At 42.2% G+C, this 16,896-nt stretch overlaps 1 protein-coding gene across 2 annotated transcripts in view; it reads right to left on the bottom strand.

Annotated features, from left to right (window-relative positions):
• The window catches only part of OS9 (OS9, endoplasmic reticulum lectin), a 34,249-nt gene that overhangs the window by 802 nt on the left and 16,551 nt on the right, over positions 1-16,896 (bottom strand). The window contains exons 6-14 of one of the 2 annotated variants that reach the window (XM_027542375.1): positions 4,147-4,357; positions 3,927-4,028; positions 3,606-3,706; positions 3,355-3,406; positions 2,602-2,690; positions 2,098-2,373; positions 1,630-1,819; positions 562-726; positions 290-402 (exon numbers count right to left, since the gene is read on the bottom strand). In XM_027542375.1, the coding sequence (XP_027398176.1) occupies positions 290-402; positions 562-726; positions 1,630-1,819; positions 2,098-2,373; positions 2,602-2,690; positions 3,355-3,406; positions 3,606-3,706; positions 3,927-4,028; positions 4,147-4,357 (1,299 nt within the window). The remainder of the gene's footprint in view (positions 1-289; positions 403-561; positions 727-1,629; positions 1,820-2,097; positions 2,374-2,601; positions 2,691-3,354; positions 3,407-3,605; positions 3,707-3,926; positions 4,029-4,146; positions 4,358-16,896) is intronic. The other variant, XM_027542376.1, reaches the window with a different exon arrangement.

The following is a 16,896-nucleotide window of genomic DNA, read 5'->3' as shown; positions in this document are numbered from 1 at the left end:
GGATAAGCAGAGGCTGTAGCAGACACTGGAGGGTGGGGGTAGGGGGCGGGTGGGCAGTTGTAGGTGGGGAGGCAGGAGCCAGCACTCACACAGGTGACTTGTAGGGCTCTTGCTGAGGGCTCAACACCCAGAACTGATAGCCTCGTCTTATAGATGAGGAAACTGAGGCTCCAATAGAGGTGAGGCTGGGGGGTGCCTTGAGGACTCTGAACCTCACCCTCAACCCCTCAGCCTGCTGGGGGACAGGGAAGGCGGGAAGTCCAGGACTCAGGGGCGGGGTGCCTCTCACCAAGATATTGAAGAAAATCTCCTTGAGGTTTTTTGTGTCCTCATCAGTCAGCCAACGTGCATCCTCCTCAGTCCCTTCTGTCCCTGGTCGGACAATTTTGATCTCAATTTTCCCTGGAAAGGGGTGGGATGGGCAGTGAGAGGAGAGGCCAGGTGGCAGCTCCAGTGCAGGTCTTCTGCCCCCTGGGTCCCCAGCCGAAGTCCCCAGCCCCTCCACTTCCAGCAGCAAGCCCTTCCAACAGCTCTGAATCCAGCCCGCCCCCCAGGGCCCACCTTCGGCTGTGAGTCCCTCCCTCTCCAGCAGGTCTTTCACCAGCCCCTCGATTTGTTTCAGCTGTGGGTTTTCCCGTTTCATCTCCAGGACAGTCAGATCCTGATTGGGGCCTCCGTGACGGAGCTTGGTGACCCGGACCCGGACTCTGTGCTCAGGATCCTCCTCTTAGAGGGGGAGACACACAGGGAGACACAAAGCAGAGCCGTGACTCCAGGGTTAGGGGCTGGGGTGCTTGCCTCTCCCTAAGCCATCAGTTGGTTTTGGCAAGTTATTCCCTCTCAAACAGGTATGTGAGTCAGGGTTCAGAATAAATTAGGACCCATCACCCCCTACCCCATTCCAACCTATAAATCTCCCTCTACCGACTGCAGTTTCCTTTCTTCCCTCTGGACCCAGTAATTCTGCCCATCACCTACAGGAAAACAACTGTTTTCTGAAGCAAAAATCAGAGAAGTTGGGGCCTGCAGAGAAGTTTAAGAAGAAGGTTGGAAAACTTTGGTTTGGCACCCTACAATGTTGGGACTTGAAAGACATTTCAGTGTTTATAACAGAGAAAGTAGGATGGAAGGATTGAAACTAGGACATTAGACCTGGAATGCCTGGTCTCCACACACACAGGACCCGTGGGACAGACACAAGGGACACAGCAGGGAGGGAATGAGTCTGTCTAGGCAATTGGCTTATGAGTAGCTGGGCTGCCCGTTCCTCTCTGCCAGCTGAGGGCACTCCCTGTGCAGTCCTAGGTGACAGGAGCATCTGTCACAGGTGTGTGGTCTTCGGCCTGCACACTCACGGTCACTCATTTAATATCTACTCATCAATCACAAGGTGTCGGCAAAGTGCTAGACACTAGATGTATAGAAGCAAGCCAGTAAACAGCCATGCCAGCGAGCCACACAGGCTCTGAAAGCTGCTTCTCAAATGGTTCACTAGGAAGTAACCAGGCAAAGGGCTAGAGGTGTTGGGAAGCCCAAGAATGGTGTTCCAGAAAGAGTGAGAGGGTGAGCGTTCTCAGAAGGGATAAAGGTGACGGACCTGGCCGTTTGTTCCTGTCTGACAGCCCTCACCTGTTGATTGAGGGGATGGGGGAGGCTTTTTGGGGACAACCCTCCTTTTTCGGTGCTTCTTCATCAGCTCTGGGCTCTGTTTTTCCTCCAGCCTTTTGATGAGTTTGTTGAGAGTGGATGTCAGGGCCAGGATAGCCCGATCGCGCTCTGACTCCTTCTTCAGCCCGTCTGGGTCTAGCTCTTTCTCTGTCTGGGAGGCCCAAGGTGGGGGTGGAGAGTCAGGGATCTGGGAAGTGAGGGGCCGTCCAAGCTCTACAAAGGAGTAATGGCTAAGTCTCATGCTTCTCACAGATCCCCTTCCCCACTGTCCCAGTTTTAATTAAGCAACTAGCAGTTCAGGGCTCCTGGCTGAATGCCCCAGGCAGGCGAGGTGTGGCCCGGGTTCTCTCCCCGCCCCTCAACTGGTCCTGCCTACCGGCGCAGGCAGCCGAGGAAGCTGGAAGCTGCAGGCGGGAGAGCAGAGCTCACCTCCTGGATGATGTTCTCCAGCTCCCGCTCCATGCCAGCCTTCACCTCCGCCCGGAGCCGCTCTCGGTCTGATGGGAGCAGTATACCTTCCAGTTCCTTCTCAAATTCTCCCAGCAACTGCCGTTCATCCTCATCTTCGTCTTCATCCTCATCATCCTCCTCTTCTTCCACCTCGTTCTGCTGTTCTGGGTCGCCCTTTTCCTTCATCTCTGGTTCCCTGGAAGGGACTTCTGTAGCACTGTCTCCAGGCTGCTCCTGGCCTGTGTTTGGCTTCCCCTGCATGGGTGAGGATCAGGAGAAAGAGAGAGATGGCAGATGGTTGGGGTTTCCATAGAGACAGACAGTGGGGGTGGGTAGGGGCAGACAGCAGGGATGTGGTTTAGTTGGGGACTCATGAGGAGTAAAGGAAGTTGAGGTAGCTCTTTGGGCCCAGTTCAGGGGTGGTGTTCCGGGTGCCCCCAGCAGGGAGAAAGGTTCCATCCTTCCTGGGAGCAGGGCTCATACCTTTCTTGTTCCACCCTTCAGCTCCTCTATCAATCGAATCAAGTCTGCAGGACTCCGAATGACTTTGACCTGTACGTTGTTCTGAAAATCTGAGATAAAGGAATAGGAATAGATCGTAAATTAATTCTACTTTTACTTCCTAAGAAGAGGAGTTGAGGAAGTCAAGGAAGGACGTGGTGGGACTACCTGTCTGGTCTGAGAGACAGCGGCCAGCACACCCCTCCAAAGAGCACTTAGGGGGCCTAAGGGAGCCTCACAGGTGAGAGAGAGAAGGATGCTAACAGGCTGCCGAGTCACCTGCTCTTTCACGCGCCACTGAGGCCTTCCTGGCAATCAACCTGGCTTTTAGGTCAACAGAAGAGATTCTGGGGCCAAGGGCTCCCCCTCCCTGAATCCTGTTCTCCCCACAAATACAAACCCTTTTTTGTCTACTCAGTTCCAGGGATTGTACTGTAAACTAGATTCATTCTCATTTAATCCTGTAACAGCCCTCTAAGTTAGGGGTTATTGCCCACATGTTATGGGTGAGGAAATTGAGCTTGAGTGAAATTATCCAGGACTATAAAGTCAGGCAAGCAGTGGAACCACTATGTTCTGCTACCCCCCTAGAGAAGCACTTCTGTCTCTAAAAAGGAATCTGCTGCTGGCCTGGCTGCCCAGCCTCCCTCCTAGAGTCTAGGTCTAAACCCACGCCATGCTTGCCAACCTGAAAACACACGCAAGCAGTATAGGAGACGTGGAGAGTTCACTCACCATCGGGAGAGGTTGGCGGTGGGTCTGTGGCCTCAAGGTTTGGTTCCTGCTCCTGATGGGGAGAAAAGGGCAGAGTCAAGTACACGGGCTTCTGCATGCCAATCACACTCTTAAGGCACTGCCTCTGGGTATGGCCTTGCATCCCTAGATAAAAAGAGGTCATCTCATAATGAACCTCAGCTTGAGTGGCCCTCCAACCCAAAGCCCACGTTCAGCCTCCTCAGAGAAGTGGCTAGGAAGCTGGCTCTCACCTCGGCCTGTGTCTCCTCCCTTTCTGGGGGCTGTTCCTCTGGCTCGTGAAGCATCTTCCAGAAATCTGATTCCTTACTGTTCTCCTTGGCTGGGCTTGCACCTAGAATACAGAAAACAAGGAGAAACCTGAAAGGAGAGATGGGATATGTTTCCCTCTTCTATCGTAAGGTGTTAGGGCCTGTAGTACTCCTTCCCCCACCCCAAAAGTCAGGGCTGTTGGGCTGTTGAGGACAACACATCCCTGGGTGCACAGGACAGTAACACTGAAGAAAGGAAGAAGTGGAGACATGTGTCATGGAACAGGTGACTCAAGGACCTACCTGCTTTCTTTGGTGGCACCACGCCAGGCTTGGTCTCACTCCACACTGGAGGGTCCGGGTCTTGCCGCCCCTCTATGGCCCTGTCTCCGTACTGCTTTGAGTCTACAGGAAGATAGCGTGTCAGCAGGACGGGGATACATTCTCAGCTCTTTGATACTTGATCTTCTGCCTGTCCCTCCCTATGTGTCTCCTTCCTCCCTGTCCTCTTTTAATTACTCACCAGCTTGCCTCTGAACGTAGGCCATGTACTCCTCAGGCTGCAGGGCGGGGTGGCAGAGAATGGCCTGGGGAGCAGCGCTGGGTGGGGGCCGAAGGAGTGGGTGAGGGCAGAGCCGAGGAGTTCGAATGGTCAGCACGTAAGAACAGGACAAGGGCTCATCTACTCGATCAATGTAGTCCCCAGAGATACCAGCACCCTCATCACAGAGGAACTGCCAGGACAGGAGGATGAATAAATAGTAATCACCACCAGCCATTACCGTTATTTCTTAAAACAGCTGTCTGCTATTAAGGACTGACAGTCTGTCAGGCACTGTGCTCTGTGCATTGTGTATATGGTGCTATATATGCATTGTTAGTGTTCAGTTGCTACGTTGTATCTGACTTTTTTGCAACCCTATGGACTGTAGCCTGACAGGCTCCTCCGTCCATGGGATTTCCCAGGCAAGAATACTGGAGTGGGTTGCCATTTCCTTCTCCAGGGGATCTTTCTGACCCAGGGATGGAACCCCCATCTCCTGCATTGGCAGGTGGATTCTTTACCACTGAGCCACCAAGGGAGCCCTTTACATGCATTAGCTCATTTAATTATCATGACAACCCAAGGAGGGAGGTAACAGTATCTCAACTCTGTGGCTTAAGATACTGGGGTTTGATATAGTTGAGGGACTTGTTCAGGCTGACCAGCTGGTAAGTGGTAAAAATACGAATTGAACTTGGGCAACTTAACTGTAGGTAACCAGCTGATTTGTTTCATGTTCTTGCTTTATATAAATACAGTATGTACATACTTATACATATTTGATATATATTTTTATATGTATTTGAAATACGTATATTCTCTGTGTGTGTGCATGTGTGTATGATTTTAAAAAACTTTAAACAGTTCTAAGGTCTTTGTATTAATCAGAAAGAGAGTAAAGATATCAATTAATGTTAGCCTTTCATTAGTTAGGATTCACCACTGTAATTTCTGGGGCTTCCCTGGTGGATCAGCAGTCAAGAATCCACCTGCCAATGCAAGAGATGTGGGTTTGATTTTTTTGGGTCAGGAAGATCCCTGGAAGAGGAAATGGCAACCCACTCCAGTATTCTTGCATGGGAAATTTCATGGACAGAGGAGCCTGGCAGGGCTGCATGGAGTTGCAAAGAGTTGGACATGACTGAGCACGCACACACACACACTCTGTAATTTCTAAAGTAACTGTTACAAGTAGAAGAGGTCCCACTTCTGAGTGGCAGCCCGAGGAGCTCTGCAGATCCACTCCCTAGTGAAATTCCATAACTGGTGAACACTTTTTTTTTAACTCAGGCATTTAAAATCTCTGGAAATTTTCCTAAGGACATACAACAAATTAAGAAACATCTATTCAAGAAAATCCACTAAATCTTGAATAGTGAAAATTTATAGTACTTGGACCATGACCCTCCTTTTTCTCCAACCCTGACTTCACAGCTCAGACAGATGCTCCATTCCAGGTGAGTAAGGTCCAAAAAATGGGGCCTCTATCCCCTCAGCATCCAGTCAAGAGATATGGTATGTCACCAGAGGGGCAGGCCACCAATATTCCTCAATCCTCTCTAGTTACAAGTTGCAGAGAATACCTGCTGAATACGGTCAAGAGACGGAGGACTCCCTTCCTCCACTCAGCCCCACTCAGGACAGTGGCTGCACCTCAGGTGCAGAAGGATAGGAATACTGGGCCTTGATCACCCTCACCATAGATCACTGAAAGGGCAGAGATTTCACAACAGAGATGAGAACTGAGAGGACCAGAGGCTATCACCCCTGCCCAGGTCTCTGCTCATGAAACAGGAGTGTCACTCTGACAGAACTGGGTCAGTGTCTCTGACATCAGCTCCAGAGCAGGGGCTTAAAGATTCTGCCAGGGGGAGAGGCAATCCATTAGAATAGAAAGCCCCAAAGCTCTTTCCAAATGAACTGAATTCTTGTGAAACAGTAGGAGGAAGTTTAAGCCTAAGGGCACTTTCCAAAAAATGAAAAAAATTGGTGGTAAGCACTAAAGAAGAGGCTGGTATCATCAAAAGCAACCCTGGTACAGAAGCCCAAATTTAACTGGATCAGATTATGGAGCAACTTACGCCCCACATGTCAAAAACTACAGAGCAACTGGCTAGCAATTAATGAGTATGAACAGCTGGGTATGATATCAGCAGAGGCAGACAGATTAACACATCAGCAAGAGAGACAGTCAAAGGGAGCCCTGCTGACACACCATCATCCACTGTGGCTGTGAGCATGCCCACGGCTATGCCCTCAGAGGAGCGACATCAGTGGCTTCATTCTGCAAGAGGAGGAGGCCTCATTAAAATAGCTCAGCCAAGTCACGAAAGAAACAAGCAAATGACCAAAACAAGTCTCATGGTGGAGGCCAAGAATCAGTATCCAGACTTGCTCCAATATATTACCTAAAATATATTTTAGGTATATTTTAATATATTTTTGTTCACTTTTCAACAAAAAATTATGATATATGCAAAGAAACAAAGTGTGACCCATACTTTGTCACAGGCAACAGAAAATGCCTGTGAGAGGACACAGATGTTAGATTTCAGAGAGAAACATTTTAAAGTAGTCATTATGATAAATTCAAAGAGCTAAAAATTTAAATCATATAAAGTATGTTCTCCTATAATTTAAAAAGATACATGCACCCCGTATGTTCACAGCAACACTATTTACAAAAACCAAAACATGGAAACAACCTAAATGTCCATTGACAGATCAATGGATAAAGATGTGGTGCATATGCACACTGGAATACTACTCAGCTGTGAACAAGAATAAAATAATGGCATTTGCAGCAACATGGATGGACCTCTAGAGATCATAGTAAGTGAAGTAATTCAGAAAGAGAAAGACAATACCTTATTACAGCACTTACATGAATCTAAAATATGATGCAAATGAACTTATCTATGAAACAGAAATCTACTCACAGACATAGAGAACAGACTTGTGATTGCCAAGGGGGAGGGGAGGTGGAGAAGAGAAGGATCGGAAGTTTGAAGTTAGCAGATGTGAAAGTGAAAATCGATCAGTCATGTCCAACTCTTCATGACCCCATGGACTATAGCCTGCCAGGCTCCTCTGCCAATGGAATTCTCCAGCCAGAATACTGGAGTGGGTAGCCATTCCCTTCTCCAGGGGATCTTCCCAATGCAGGGATCGAACCCAGGTTTCCCACATTTCAGGCGGATTCTTTACTATCTGAGCCACCAGGGAAGCCCAAGCAGATGCAAACTATTATATACAGAATGGATAAACAAGGTCCTACTGTACAGCACAGGGAACTATATTCAATATCCTGTGATAAACCATAATGGAAAAGAATTATGAAAAAGAATGTATATACATGTATAACTGAATCACTTTGCTGCATAGCATAAATTAATACAACATTGTGAATCAATTATATTTCAATAAAATACATTTTTTAAAAAAACAGGGACAAAGTATGTTCTCTAACCACAGTGTAATGATATTAGAAATTAATAACAAATAAAAGCAAAAATAAATGGGATCTAATTAAAATTAAAAGCTTATGCACAACAAAGGAAACTATAAGCAAGGTGAAAAGACAGGCTTCAGAATGGGAGAAAATAGCAAATGAAGCAACTGACAAAGAATTAATCTCAAAAGTATACAAGCAACTTCTGCAGCTCAATTCCAGAAAAATAAACAACCCAATCAAAAAATGGGCCAAAGAACTAAACAGACATTTCTCCAAAGAAGACATACAGATGGCTAACAAACACATGAAAAGATGCTCAACATCACTCATTATCAGAGAAGTGCAAATCAAAACCACAATGAGGTACCATTTCACGCCAGTCAGAATGCCTGCTATCCAAAAGTCTACAAGCAATAAATGCTGGAAAGGGCGTGGAGAAAAGGGAACCCTCTTACACTGTTGGTGGGAATGCAAACTAGTACAGCCACTATGGAAAACTGTGGAAATTCCTTAAAAAACTGGAAATAGAACGGCCATATGACTCAGCAATCCCACTTCTGGGCATACACACCAAGGAAACCAGAATTGAAAGAGACATGTGTACCCCAGTGTTCATCGCAGCACTGTTTACAATAGCCAGGACATGGAAGCAACCTAGATGTCCATCAGCAGATGAATGGATAAGAAAGCTGTGGTACATATACACAATGGAGTATTACTCAGCCATTAAAGAGAATACATTTGAATCAGTTCTAATGAGGTGGATGAAACTACAGCCTATTATACAGAGTGAAGTAAGCCAGAAAGAAAAACACCAATACAGTATACTAACGCATATATATGGAATTTAGAAAGATGGTAACAATAACCCTGTATGAGAGACAGCAAAAGAGACACAGATGTATAGAACAGTCTTTTGGACTCTGTGGGAGGGAGGGGGGGATGATTTGGGAGAATGGCATTAAAACATGTATAATATCATATAAGAAACGAATCGCCAGTCCAGGTTCGATGCAGGATACAGGATGCCTGGGGCTGGTGCACTGGGATGACCCAGAGGGATGGGATGGGGAGGGAGGTGGGAGGGGGGTTCAGGATGGGGAACACATGTACACCCGTGGCAGATTCATGTCAATGTATGGCAAAACCAATACACTATTGTAAAGTAATTAGCCTCCAATTAAATTTATATTTAAAAAAGAAATTAATAACAAAGAAATCTGGGGAATTCATAAATGTATAGAAATCAATACACTCCTAAGTAACCAATGGCTCAAAGAAATAACAAGAAAATTAGAAAATACTGAGATGAATGAAAACACAATGAAGACATAATATATCAGAACTTATGGATGCAGCTAAAGCAGTGCTTTTAGAAGAAAATTTTTACCTGTAAAGTATAAAAAAGAAGAAACAGATCAAATCCATAACCTGAACTTCCACTTTGAAACTAGAAAAGGAAAAGCAAACTAAACCCAAAGTAAGCAGAGGGAAATAAATAATACAGATTAGAACAGAAATGAATGAAATAGAGAACAGAAAAATAATAGAGAAAATAAACTAAAAGTTGATTTTTGAAAAGATCGATAAAAGTGACAAAATTTTAGTTAGACTGATCAAGGGAAAAAGAGAAGACTCAAGTTGGTACAATTCAAAATGAAAGAAGGAACATTACTACCAACCTTACAGATGTAAAAAGGATTGTAAAGGAATACTATGGTCACCTATATGCCAACCAATCAGATAACTCAGATGAAATCAGGACAGATTTCTAGAAGGACACAAAATACCAAAACTGACTCAAGAAGAAAAAATCTATTCAAATAGACCAGTAACAATTAAAGAGGTTAGTAATTAAAAACAACTACCCACACAGGGAAGCTTGGGTCAAGTGGGTCTACTGATGAATTTTACCAAACATTTAAAACATAAAAATTCCAACTGGTCTCAAACTCTTCAAAAAAAAATAGAAGAGGAGGGGCTTCCCTGGTGATCCAGTGACTTGTTCTTCCAATGCAGGGGGCACAGGCTTGATCTCTGGTCAAGGAAATAGACCCCACATGCCACAAGTAAGAGTCCGCTTGCCACAACTAAACATCCTGTATGCTGCAACTAGAAGATCCTGCATGCCTGGCACAGACAGACAAACAGATAAATAATGCCTTCCCTGGTGGTCCAGTGGTTAAGAATCTGCCTGCAAATGGGGACATGGGTTCGATTCCTGGTCCAGGAAAATTCCACATGCCGTGGGGCAACTAAGCCTGTGTGACTCAACTCCTGAGACTGAGCTCTAGAGCTGATGTTCTGCAACAAGAGAAGTCCGGGCACTGAAACTAGAGGGGAGCTCCTGCTCTCCGCAACTAGAGAAAGTCCATGCACAGCAACAAACACTCAGTGCAGCCAAAGATAAATAATTTTTTTAAATAAATAAATATTTTAAAAAACCCAAAACACAAAAAATAGAAGAGGGAACACCTCCCAACTCATTCTATGAGACCAGGGAATTCCATAAACCAACAATGCTTCCATTTAAAAAATAAATTTAAACTGTAATATAAAAACAATAGCTAACTATTCTTTAACATCCATTATTTCAAAGGCAAAAAAAAAACAAAACAAAAAACCCCAAAACTACAAAACATTGCTGAAAGAAATTAAAGACTTAAATGGAAAGATATCCAAGTTCACAGATTATAAGACTTAATATTGTGAAGATGGCAATAGATTTAATTGCAATCGCCATCAAAATTTCAGGTGCCTTCTTTGCAGAAGTTATGTTCCTAAAATTCACATGGAAATTCAAGGAACTACACAAAGCGAAAACAATCTTGAAGAACAGGACTGGATTTCAAATCGTACTTCTAGATTTCAAAGCTTCTACAGAGCTGCAGTACCAAGACACTGTAGCACTAACATAAGTGTACAGACCAATGAAACAGGGTTGAGTCCAGAAGTTAACCTTACTATTATCATCTTTCAATAAGGTTACCAAGATCAGCCAACGGGAAGTGTCTTTTCAACAAATGACGCTAAGTCGAAAGGATATCTACAAGCAAAACAACGAAGTTTGATTCCTACTTCATACCATACATAAAAATTAACTCCCATTGGATCAAAGACCTAAAGGTAAAATTATAAAACTCTTAGAAGGAAACATAAATGTAAGTCTTCTTGGCCTTAAATGAGGCAATGATTTGTTAGGTACAATATCAAGAGCACAAGTAACAAGGGAAAAAAAGATTAATTGGAATCCATCAAAATTAAAGGCCTTTGTGTTGTAAAGGACACCATCAAGAATGTGAAATGACAATTCACAGAATGGGAGAAAATATTTGCAAATCATATATCTGAAAAGGAACTTGTATCTAGAATATATAAAGAAATTTTACAACTCAATAATAAAATGACAATGCAATTTTCAAATGGGCAAAAGATCTGAATAGACATTTCTCTAAAGAAAAAAGACAAATTGCTAATACGCCTATGAAAAGTTGCTCCACATTGTAACCATCAGGAAATGCAAATCAAAACTACAATGAGATGCCACTTATACTCACTAGGAAGGCTACAGTCAAAAAGATGAAAAACAGGGCTTCACTGGTGGTCTAGTGGTTAAGAATCCACCTGCCAATGCAGAGGACATAGGTTCAGTCCCTGGTCTGGGAAGATCCCACATGCCGAGGAGCAACTAAGCCACAACTACTGACCCAGCAATCTAGAATCCAACAGCCACAATAACTGAGCCCACGTCCTGCAACTCCTGAAGCCCGCTGCAAGAGAAGCCACCTCAATGAGGAGACCGCACACTGCTACGAAGACCCGGGGTGGCCCAAAATAAAACAAAATTAATTAATTAATTTTTAAAAAGATGAAAAACAAGTGCTGATGAGGATGTGGAGAAATTCAAACTCTCACCCACCACTTGTGGGATTATATAATAAAACAACGGGACTGTTTCAGAAAAAGTCTGGCAATTAAATATAGAATTTAATGAAAGTCTGGCAATCTAAAAATATTAAAGTCTGGCAATTTAATATAGAATTACCATATGATCCAGCAATTCTATTCCTTGGTATATACCAAAAGAAAAAAAAAACACACAAAAACCTGTTCACATATGTTAAAAGCACCATTCTTCATAATAGCCAAAAAGTGCAAACAACCCAAGTGTTCACCAACTGATGAAAGAATAGATAGAATGTGGAATATTATTTGGTAATAAAATGTAAAGCAGTACTGGTACATGCTACACGCAGATGGCTCTTGAACACATGATAAATGAACAAAGCCAGACACAAAAGGTCACACATTATACACATTACATCCACAGGGTGAAGATGAGAGGTTGTCTGGAGAGGTGGATGGGGTGGGGAGTGGAGGTAGAATAGAAAGTAACTGCTCAAGGGTAGAGGATTTCTTTCAGGGTGATGACAATGGTCTACAATTGATTGTGCTGATGGCTGCACACCTCTGAATACATGAAAAAACCACTGAAATACACCCTGAATTGTGTGCTATGTGACTTATATCTCCATAAATGTGTTATTTTAAAAAATAAAGAGACAGAGCAAAACTTCCCACTGAGATGAGAGAAAAATGGCATCATTAAGATAAAACAAACCAAAAGCAAGGAAGGAGAGAAAAAGTGGGACAAAGGAAAGCATAAAATAAAATGTTAGACATAAGTCCAAATATATACACACACACACACATATAAATGGCTAAAAATGTTTTAAATACAAGTACGTGCTATTTGGAGACACACTTAAAACATAAGAATATAGAAAAGGTAAAAACAAAAGGATGAAAAAAATCAGTAAACATAACTCAGTGAAAGCCGTTACAGCTGTATTAGCATCACACCAGAGACTTAAAGTCAAAAAATTACTAAGATAAAGGTCAATTCATAATGTTAAAACATTCAATTTATGAGGAATAATAATTTAAATTGTATGTAATTCTTTATCTTCCTTGTCTGTCTTTCCCAGTGAGATGAGGCATTTTTGTCTCGTGTTCTCTTAAAATATCTCTAGCAACTAGAACAGTTCCTGGCACACAGAAGCACTTAATAAACATTTGCTGAATACATTGATACGTAGCCCCAAGATACAAAAAGCAACAGCTTACAGAATAATAACGAACAAATTGAAAGAATAATAAGTAAAAACAGACAAATCCATAATCATAGTGGGAGACAGATCAGTTAGGATACAAAAGATTTGAACAGCATGACCTAAAAGACATACAGAAAACATCGTGCCTCACAGTAGAGGACATGTTCTTTTCAAACACAAAGAATCATTCATAGACTCTGACATACACTGTACTGTACCAGCCTAACCAGATTTGAAAGGACTCAAATTTAATGGTATAACCAGGAAAGTCTATGTAACTATGAGATATATATATATATATATATATATATATAAAAGATAATCAGGGAAACTTGAAATGGTTGAATATTTGGTGATAATAAATTGTGGTTAATTTTTCTAGTGTGATATAGTACTGTGGTTATATTTTTAAAAGAGCTCTAGTCTTTTAGGGATAACACAGAAATATTTAAGGATGAAATGAGATGAAATGCTTGTAATCTGCTTCCAAATAAGCTGGGAGTGGAAGTACAGTGCATGGAGGTGGGCAAGGGGATAGATGAAATGAGACTGGCCATATTGGTTGAAGCCAAATGATACACAGGGAGGTCACTGGATAATTCTGTTTTTATGTTTTTCATTTTCTGTAACAGAAAGTTTTTACAGACAATCTTTAAATATATATCACCTGCACCCAGCAATTATACTTTCAAGATATAGTTACACGTATACATATGTATAGAATTATCTTCTGTAATGACAAAAAGTAGGAGGGAAATGATTTTAAGCATACAGTAATGGTGACAAAGTGATAGAACATTCATACAATGGAATACTATGTAAACATGAAAACAAAGAATAAAGTTCTAGATGTACTGCCCCTGAAAGATCGCTAAGAATTATTGTCAAGATGTATAAAAATAAGGTGGTACAAAGTATGTTTAATGTACTGTGCATTGTATGTTTAAAAAAAAAGGGGGAACAGGAAATAAGAATCTCTAATCACAACTGCTTTTAAACACACAAAGGCTGGAAGGCGACAGAATAAGAGCAGGGTTACTGGGCAGTTGGGGAGGGCATGATGGGAAATAAGCAGGTGGGAGATAAGTTTGGGAGGGAAAATTTTTATCACACACCTTTATACTTTCTGGGTTTTGAGTTATGGAAGAGTATTATCAATTTGAAAATTAGATTAAAAAAAAATAGTCTCAGAAAACCGTGACATATTTGTAGTAGTAACTGGAGAGAAATTTATAAGAGATGTAAAAGAGGAAAAGCTGGAAATGAGTTAAATACTCAAGAAATTAGGGGGGGGAAAAGCAAATTAAAGCTGAAAAAAGTGGAAGGAAAAGAACGATTAGCCTGGAAATAAATACAATGGAAAACAAATATGATACAGAAGCTCAACAGAGCTGAAATTAGTTCTTGGAAAATAAGACTAATAAAACTGACCAGCCTCTCGAGACTGACCAGTAACAAAACCTGTGGGTGCTGTTTAGTCACTTAGTCATGTCCAACTCTTTGAGACCCTATGGACTGTTGCCTGCCAGGCTCCTCTGTCCATGGGATTCTGCCACTTACTTTTCCAGGGGCTCTTCCCCACCTAGGGACTGAATCTGCATCTCCTGCTTAGCAGGTGGATTCTTTACCACTGAGCCACTTGGGAAGCCCCATACTTCCTTTAGCATTTTCCAAACTCATTACACTCTAGGGTTTTCCCTATGTTTTATGCATTGTGGTGTGATATACTATAATATAGCTGTTTTATGGACAAAGGTTTTCCACATTCATGCATTCATGAGGTTTCTTCTATGTGTGAATTCTCAGGTGTACTCCAAGAGCTGAATTTTGAGTAAAAGCCTTCCCACATTCACCATACTCATAGGGTTTCTCTCCTGTGTGAACTCTCTGGTGTGCACTAAGATGTGACTTCTGGGGAGAAGGTCTTCCCACCCTCACTGCATTTTTAGGATTTTACACCTGTGTGAATTCTCTGATGTACTCTGAGGACGGAATTACATGCAAGAGGAATAACCTGAAAAGAGGAATCTAATTACAGATGCTACAACAGTTAGAACTGGACATGGAACAACAGACTGGTTCCAAATAGGAAAAGGAGTACATCAAGGCTGTATATTGTCACCCTACTTATTTAACTGATATGCAGAGTACATCATGAGAAATGCTGGGCTGAAGGAAGCACAAGTTGGAATCAAGATTGCCAGGAGAAATATCAATCACCTCAGATATGCAGATGACACCACCCTTATGGCAGAAAGTGAAGAACTAAAGAGCCTCTTGATGAAAGTGAAAGAGGAGAGTGAAAAAGTTGGCTTAAAGCTCAACATTCAGAAAACTAAGATCATGGCATCAGGTCCTGTCACTTCATGGCAAATAGATGGGGAAACAGTGGAAACAGTGGCTGACTTTATTTTTGGGGGCTCCAAAATCACTGCAGATGGTGACTGCAGCCATGTAATTAAAAGACGCTTGCTCCTTGGAAGGAAAGTTATGACAAACCTAGATAGCATATTAAAAAGCAGAGACATTACTTTGTCAACAAAGGTCCATCTAGTCAAGGCTATGGTTTTTCCAGTGGTTATGTATGGATGTGAGAGTTGGACTATAAAGAAAGCTGAGTGCCGAAGAATTGATGCTTTTGAACTGTGGTGTTGGAGAAAACTCTTGAGTCCCTTGGACTGAAAGGAGATCCAACCAGTCCATCCTAAAGGAGATCAGTCCTGGGTGTTCATTGGAAGGACTGATGCTGAGGCTGAAACTCCAATACTTTGGCCACCTGATGCGAAGAGCTGACTTATTTGAAAAGACCCTGATGCTGGGAAAAATTGAGGGCAGGAGGAGAAGGGGACAACGGAGGATGAGATAGTTGGATGGCATCACCAACTCAGTGGACATGGGTTTGGGTAGACTCTGGGAGTTGGTGATAGACAGGGAGGCCTGATGTGCTGCGGTTCATGGGGTCACAAAGAGTTGGACACAACTGAGTGAATGAACTGAACTGAACTGACAGAGATTAGAAGGAAATAAGCACCTTTATACCAAGAAATGGGGAAAATGAGACAAACTAGACAGATTCCTAGAAAATATACTAAAACTGACCCAAGTAGAAATAAAAAAACTTTGAGTATTCCTAAAACTACTAAAATAAATAAGTAAAAATCTTCCTACAAAGAAAACCTAGACCAAGATGGTTTTCCAGGGGAATTTAAGCAAACATGTAAGAATAAAATATTACAATCTTACACAATCTTCAGAATATAAAAAAAGTGAACATTTTTAAACTGATTTTTTGAAGCTAGCATAACCTTGTCTAAAGCATAAGGACAGTACTAGAAGGAAAAACTAAGGTCAGTCTCTCTCAGGAGATATATACAAGATCCTTAAAAACATCACAAACTGAGTCTAACAAGATAAAAAAAGGATACTCAAAGATAATACATATGAACTTCCCCGGTGGGCCAGTGGTGGAGAATCCACCTACCAACACAGGACAGGGGTTTGATTCTGGTCCGGGAAGATTCCAGCTGCCTTGGGGCCATGGGGCCTGTACCACAACTAGAGCGTAGCTCCAGCTCGTTGAAACTAGAAAAAAGCCAGCATGCAGCAACGAAGACCCAGTGCACCCAAAAATAAATAACTAATAGTATTTTTAAAAAGACATTTTAAAAACTAGATGCATCTCAGGAAAGCAAAATTGGTTTAACATTAGAAAATCGATACATAATGTCAAATCACAGGTACAGAGAACAAACCAGTGGTTATCAGCGAGGAGATGAAAGGGTGAGCAATACAGGGGCAGAGGATTAAGAGGTACAAACTATAATGTATAAAATAAAGCACAAGGATATACTGAACAACACAGGGAAGAGAGCCAATATTTTATAATAACCATAAATGGAGTATAACCTTTAAAAATTGTGAATCATTATACTGTTCATTATAATTTACATAATTCATCAACTATATTTTAATTAAAAAATTTGGGGGGGTTGCGAGGGAGGCTTAAGAGGGAGGGGATGTATATGCACATATAGCTGATTCACTTTGTTTCACAGCAGAACTAACACAACATTATAAAGCAATTATACTCCAATTAAAATTTTTTTTAATTTTTTAAAAATAAGAGCAAAAAAATATCTGAGTGTAAAAAAAGAAGCTAAC

This window comes from Bos indicus x Bos taurus, chromosome 5 (genome assembly GCF_003369695.1).
Source record: "Bos indicus x Bos taurus breed Angus x Brahman F1 hybrid chromosome 5, Bos_hybrid_MaternalHap_v2.0, whole genome shotgun sequence".
In the NCBI taxonomy this organism is placed as follows: domain Eukaryota; kingdom Metazoa; phylum Chordata; class Mammalia; order Artiodactyla; family Bovidae; genus Bos; species Bos indicus x Bos taurus.
This window is presented reverse-complemented; position numbering and strand designations above follow the sequence as displayed.